At 37.9% G+C, this 7,684-nt stretch overlaps 1 protein-coding gene across 1 annotated transcript; it reads right to left on the bottom strand.

Moving 5' to 3' along the window:
* Positions 1–1,003: 1,003 nt before the first annotated feature.
* Positions 1,004–1,933, bottom strand: LOC128491746 (olfactory receptor 11L1-like). The gene has a single exon (XM_053464059.1). It carries the CDS (start codon positions 1,931–1,933, stop codon positions 1,004–1,006), a length of 930 nt encoding a protein of 309 aa, XP_053320034.1.
* Between the last annotated feature and the right edge of the window lie 5,751 nt (positions 1,934–7,684).

Here is a 7,684-nt window from a genome sequence, read left to right as displayed (position 1 = left end):
AATAAAGTAATAACACAAGCGCAAGCTCATCTTTTATATTAATGTGCATTATAAACAACTTTGAAATATAACTTTTTTTAGCACATTTTTTAAGTTATTTGTAGAGCATCGGGATTTAAGATGCCATAAATGAGGCCAGTCCTATTGATGTTAATGGGGGTGCTCTCTGCCACCGATTGGCTGCTTCAAGCAGGACACATTGCCCCATAGAGAAGACGTTCCGCTGCAGCCCTGGAGCTTCAGTTTCTCTTGAAGGCAGAACAGATGAGCGATAACTCTCATAGCTTGGGTAGATATATGAAAGTCCACTAAATAAACTGGCGAATGGGGAGCGTTTACTGACGCTCAGCCCTTCTTTCTAATACCAGGGATTTTGACATAGGATAGGATAGGATAATGGCAATTTTTCCCTACTTTTAATACGTTTTTTTTAACCAATGATTTCAGTGTTCCATGTTTACTTTACCCAGTAAGATATTTTGGTAGGTCCAGGGGGGCTTCAGTCTCCCTGGTCAAAAACCATGGGGGGGGCAGATTGTGCAGTCCCAAAGCTAAATTTGTCACTGACGGTATCCACACATTTTAGTTTTATAAACTAAATACTCAGCATTTATTAACACTAACTTTGGATTTGTTCTACAGATCTAGTGATATGGGTCCAATATATCGGGACACATTTTTTAAAGTTTTTAATTTTTATTTTTTATTTTTTAACATTTTTCTTTTTTTATTATCATTTTTTTAAAATATTCTTGTTAATATGACTAGATATAACCTTGTGGATCTCATTTGTATCATGTGAACTGCAGTGACATCATGCAGTGTAGTCTCCATAATTGTTTTTATATATATATTTTTTTTTTTTTAATATTATATTACTATTTCCTTCTTCTATTTCCTTGTTGTAATTGTATATTCATATGGTTATGAAGAGGTTAAAACTTAACTGTATGAACATAGGAGGCAAAATATTCATGTTGAGTTATGATGCTACAGACAATAGTTACTTTGTTATAAAGAAAAGTGATGTTAGAACCTTCCGGATTTCCTGATTCCGTAGGCTGTATACGATTGGATTAAACAGTGGTGTCACCACACTATAAAGCAAGGACAGAGTCTTGTTGATTCTTATAGACTGCCTTCCAGTTGGGGTCACATACAAAGAAATCATAGTTCCATAGTAGGTAGATACAACACTTAGGTGGGAGCTGCAGGTGGAGAAGGCCTTCTCTCTTCCTACCGTGGACGGTATCTTCAGGATAGCAATGAAAATGGTGATGTAGGTTGCTACAATATAAATAAATGTGAATACAAACACAGGAATAGTTTGGGCAAATACCTCAAATTCCACTGTGGAAGTGTCTGAACAAGAAAGCTCAAGTACGGGGGCAAGATCACAGAAGAAGTGGTCAACGACGTTGGAAGCACAGAAATATAAACGGCAAATAAGTCCTATGGATACGGCTGGTAAAGCCATGGCTACGATCCACGAGAAGATGACAAAGTATAAATGAAGTTGGAAACTCATTATAGAGGAATAATGGAGAGGTTTGCAGATGGCCAAGTATCGGTCATAGGACATCACAGTCAGCAGAAGACATTCCGCGATCCCAGTTGCACCAAAAAAATAAAGCTGAAGAGCACATCCAGAAAAGGATATCTTAGCTCCCCCTTCCAAGATGACTTGTAGCATTTTGGGGACTATATTGGTCGTGAAAAGAACTTCGCACATGGAAAGGTTTCTGAGGAAGAGGTACATAGGAGAGTGAAGACGCTCACTCACCGATACCAACACCACAATTAGAACGTTTCCGAATATTGTCAAAACGTAGACGATGAGGAACAAGACAAAGAGAAAAATGGCCAGATCCTGAATGTATTCAAAGCCCAGTAGAACAAATTCCGTGACTGTCGTGCCATTGGTTTTAATCATCGTTGGGTGCCGACAGCCTCCTTCTCTTGGAATTTTCTGAAAGACAGATGTATGGTAAATATTGCTTGGCTGATTAACAATATCGTTCTAGAAATATTCATTTGTTCTTCAAAATTGTAAGCAGACCTTCCATATTTACAAAAAAATTAGACGCTAAGGCCTAAAGAGGGTTGACCTTGGACTTTAATTATGGTTATTCATTTTTGGCTCTTTAGGCAATTTCTAATTATAATTAGATCATACACTGTAAAAAGTTATATAAAAATATAAGATAAAAGCCCAGCAAACATTTTCAACTTTTGCTTGCGTTGCCAACCCGACATAACTGGTAACTTTCTTGAGTTTCTCTATAAATGTAGACTTTTCAGATGTGTTCTTCTACAGTATTCTAGATGTGGATAATGGAACTGGTTACCTAAATACCCATAGATATTTCCGATATTAACTAATGCAACACAGATATTGTGGGAAATGTGCAGAATAAGGAAGCACTCTAATTTGACAGAAAACAATAAAAATATAATTTTTTTAATGTAAAAATAAATAAAGCCGCATATTTACCATTCAATATCTGCGACAGTCCCCCCAAAAAACTGCATTTTCCATTATTTTTTCCTTTCCATTTTAGCGATATAAATTTCAGAGATTTCCTAATATCCTTACCTTGCACACATAAATTCTATCTATTATTACCTTTGACAAAAATGCTTTAAACATAGGTTTTTTTTTTCATTTATATTTAAATTTAGCATTTTGTTTTTTTTCCTTAAAATTGATTTCAACATTAATTTACTGCTTTTGAAGCATGGCTTCTGTTGCGCTAAAAAGCTTTTTTCCTTGTTATTATTATTATTATTATTTTTATTTCTCCTTCTTCTTTTCTTCTTCTTCTTCTTATAATAATAATAATAATAATTCTTCTTCTTCTTTTTCTTTTTATAATGATTATAATTATTATTATTATTATAGGACCATCATTTGCTGCAGCGCTGAACAATGGATAAAATGATTCCAGTAAAACAAACCAATTAGAATTTGTAATATTTTTATAGTTTTATAGTGTTTAATATTTACCCTTAAATTGAATGTAAGCTCATCCGGGCAGGTTCTCTTTACCGTCTGTAAATATCAATGTGTCTTAACATTATTCCTAATTTTGCATAGTGTCCCTTTTAATGTTCTTATTATTTTCTCTTACCTTTTGTAACAGTGCTACCAAATACGCTGGTGTACTGTAATCATGTGAAAAAAATCCTGTTTTTTTTTTTTTCTTTCAATAGATTTTTTGTTTCACCCAAAAAAAAATTATGCATTTTTGAATCCTCTTTGTTTTTAGAACAATACCTGTTTATAAATTAGAGCTCGGAATTGAATCGGCTAGGACTTTACGGACCCAAGCTTAAAAAAAAGTGACATTTTGGTCATTAAAAACAGAAGGGCCTTCAAAAATTTGCTAAAAACATGCATTCCACAAAAGCAATTCCAAATATTCTGTGATTTTCAAAACAAAAATAAATACATTATAGATCTGTATATGAAACCAGTACAATTGTTGTTAATATTTCTAGTATATTACTTTTTCACATATTTTTTTATATTCTATTGAGGAATAAGGGAAAAATTGACTAAAAGAAGAAATGAACAATTATTTTCCGATGTAGACAGAAGGAGGCGGACGACAGGACAATAACGAGGAGTAATGGGATGTTGATAGAAAGTCATTGATGTCCTACTGTACAGATACATTATAAGCGAAACAAAAATAATGAATATGGGTTGCTTTGATACAATCCTCACTCCGTGTGATAACGTGATAATTTTTCCCTTGGTTTCTGAAGCTCAGGACCAAGAATCCAACAGACCAAGACCAACAGACCAAGACCAACAGACCAAGACCAACAGACCAAGACCAACAGACCAAGACCAACAGACCAAGACCAACAGACCAAGACCAACAGACCAAGACCAACAGACCAAGACCAACAGACCAAGAATCAAACATTACAATAGAATTTGCTTACACTTCTAACATGGGGTTTCTCGTCTTACTAAGAAGTATTCACTTACCTCAATGGTTTCCTGGAAATCACAAGTCCCAATATAATGAAGAGAAAATAAAATAAATGATTATCTATCTATCTATCTATCTATCTATCTATCTATCTATCTATCTACAGGATCTATCTATCTATCTATCTATCTGCATGCTATGGGTGACTGCTGGCATATGGAGAACGCTCACAAATGTCATAAAATTATCCAGTATTTATATGTTTTGTACCCATCACCCTGATCAAGCTATTTTAGGGCCAACCAGTCACAAGCCCAGTTGCTGACGTAAAGTGTTTATTGTTAAGAAACCATTAGGGAAACTTGACTTAATTGATCCCACTGAAGAAAGACCTTTTCTTGGCTTAAGATGCCTCTACATTTGACATTTTGTTTTTAAAATAATGTGTTAATATATTGAAATAATTCTAGTTAGCAATCACTAATTTTACCATCCTTACAGACACAAGATACTTCAGTATCGTGGCGCTGAAGACCCTTAACTGCAACTGCCACTGTATGGAGCTCCATAGTGGTTGAACACCCTGAGGTAGGCCACAACACCGGTCTGTAGTAAGTGCATCATCCAGGATCACGATCTATGTATACCAGCCAGGCCATCCGACACGTAGTCATGCTACAGGGGTTCTGATCGATGGAGCAGGAGGATGGACAGAATGCCGTACACCCATTGGAAATGGAGACATAGGTGTGGGTGTCACAGATGCGGCAGGGAAGTAGTCAATACCTGCAGCCCTATAAATTCATCCCACACCCTCTAGTTGGAGCTCAGTTCCTGATGTGTTTGCTCCAGATCTGTTGTAGTTTACAGCTAAAGTTTTCTTGTTTCTTAGGACTCTGCGGTTACTATAGGTTCTGGAACCCCCAGCTCATCTTCTGGTATTGCCAATCATATCCTCTCCTGAACCTCTGCTGCCATTACTGACCTCTGGACTGTTATTTGACTACCCTTGACTAGCACCTTCTATTGTGCTAAACTGTATACTACTCGCAGGCTAGTGGTGATTTTGCTTAAGGGTCAGTCCCTTCACAGTAGCCGCTATCAAAAGATACAGTATCTCACAAAAGTTAGCACACCCTTCACATTTCTGTAAATATGTTATTATATCTTTTCATGTGATAACACTGAAAAAATTACTTTCTGCTACAATGTAAAGCAGTGAGTGTATAACCTGTATAACAGAGTAACTTTACTGTCCCCTCAATATAACTCAACACACAGCCATTAACCCCTCAAATATAACACAACACACAGCCATTAACCCCTCAAATATAACCCAACACACAGCCATTAACCCCTCAAATATAACCCAACACACAGCCATTAACCCCTCAATATAACCCAACACACAGCCATTAATGTCTAACACCTTGGCAACAAAAGTGAGTTCCCCCTAAGTGGAAATGTCAAAATTGGGCCCAATTAGCCATTTTCCCTCCCCGGTGTCATGTGACTCGTTAGTGTTACAAGGTCTCAGGTGTGAATGGAGAGCAGGCGTGTCTCACGCTCTCATACTGGTCACTGGAAGTTCAACATGGCGCCTCATGGCAAAGAACTCTCTGAGGATCTGAAAAAAAACAATTGTTGCTCTACATAAAGATGGCCTAGGCTATAAGAAGATCCCCAAGACCCCGAAACTGAGCTGCAGCACGGTGGGCAAGACCATCCAGCGGTTTCACAGGACAGGTTCCACTCAGAACAGGCCTTACCATGGTCGACCAAAGAAGTTGAGTGCACGTGCTCAGCCTCATATCCAGAGGTTGTCCTTGGGAAATAGATGTATAAGTGCTGTCAGCATTGCTGCAGTGGTTGAAGGGGCGGGCGGTCAGCCTGTCAGTGCTCAGCCCATATGCCGCACATTGCATCAAATTGGTCTGCATGGCTGTCTTCCCAGAAGGAAGCCTCTTCTAAAGATGATGCACAAGAAAGCCCGCAGACTAGCAGACTAAGGACACGGATTACTGGAACCCTGTCCTTTGTTCCGATGAGACCAAGCTAAACATATTTGGTTCAGATGGTGTCAAGCGTGCGTGGCGGCAACCAGGTGATGAGTACAAAGACAAGTGTGTCTTTCCTACAGTTAAGCATGGTGGTGGGAGTGTCACGGTCTAGGCCTGCATGAGTGCTGCCGGCACTGGGGAGCTACAGTTCATTGAAGGAACCATGAATGCCAAGATGTACTGTGACATACTGAAGCAGAGCATGATCTATCTTCGGAGACTGGGCGAAAGGATGTTATTCCAACATGATAACGACCCCAAACACACCTCCAAGACAACCACTGCCTTGCTAAAAAAGGCTGAGGGTAAAGGTGATGGACTGGCCAAGCATGTCTCCATACCTAAACCCTATTGAGCATCTGTGGGGCTTCCTCAAACGTTAGATGAGCTCCGTGATGTCGTCATGAAGGAGTGGAAGAGGACTCCAGTGTCAGCCTGTTTGAAGCTCTGGTGAACTCCATGCCCATGCTTTTGTTTTTGTTGTTTGCTCAAAATTCAAGGTTCCATTTCAGCCACGCCCTTGGCACCAATATTTTACTTTCACTATGATTTATCATTCAGGACATGTCTTTCAGCAAACATGTAGTTTAAATCTATGCAGCTGCCTCTCAAAGTGTATTAATGAATGTGTGTTTACCCCGCTCACCCCAATGAATAGGGGGTAGGAAGGGTTATTTTATTTTAAGTCTCCATTTAACCTGGAACCGTAATGGTGAAAGGGAGACATAGCTTGAGTTCCAGCCTCCCAAAAGAGAGTTTTTTTATTATTTAACCCTCTTCATTGAAATGAGGACGGGAGGGGAGCATATAGGATAATATAACCACCAGGCTTCTTTAATTATCCCTCACCACTTTTCTTCCCCTATATATGATGGCCAATGGAGATACTGTTTGTCATTAACCTTTGATATCTTTATTTACCTCAATAAACGGTCAATATGGCCATTTATATTTATTTTATTCCAAAAAAAGCAAGCTATATCTTCACCTGGTAAGAAATGGACAAGGAGGAACATTTGCAACATTACTCTCGATTATGTCTCAATTTATTGAGCAGTCCTTGGCTATTGGCCAAGTTATTTGAGTGAAGTTTTATGGAACCCTTAAGCATACCTGGGAACTCCAGGCGAAGCATACCTGGGTGGACAATGAGTGGAATTGTTCACCCCATCTCAAAACGAGAGGGCTCCAGATAGTTGAAGCCAAGATGTTCCCAGTTGCCCGTAAGCCAACCAAGTTTTTTGTAGTCTTGCTATAATTTTATTTAGGTGGTAAACGTTTACAAATAACAATTTACTTAAAGAAATCGTCTTTATTTTAGGTTCAGATGTGAAAAAGAAAGTGCGCCCTCTTTGAATTCTATGGTTTTACATATCAGGACGTAATAACAATACCAAATTTTTAGACCTGCTAAGGAACTGATGATTGTTATTATGCCATATATATATACATATATAATACATAATATACATATTATGATATGTAAAACCCCAGAATTCAAAGAGGAGGTACTTTCCTTTTTCTCACAACTGTACATTGAGTGCTCTGAAAACTGCTTTTTAATATGCTAACAACTGCAGAAATATATTTGTTTAGAAACATATGACATGCCTCATGTTTTACTATTAATTCATTTTTTAAAAGTGTTTTTAATTGAGAATCAACAATTATGACTTAAAA

The sequence above is a fragment of the Spea bombifrons genome, chromosome 4, assembly GCF_027358695.1.
Source record: "Spea bombifrons isolate aSpeBom1 chromosome 4, aSpeBom1.2.pri, whole genome shotgun sequence".
NCBI lineage: Eukaryota > Metazoa > Chordata > Amphibia > Anura > Pelobatidae > Spea > Spea bombifrons.
The sequence above is the reverse complement of the archived record's forward strand: the minus strand, read 5'-3'. Positions and strand labels throughout refer to the sequence as shown.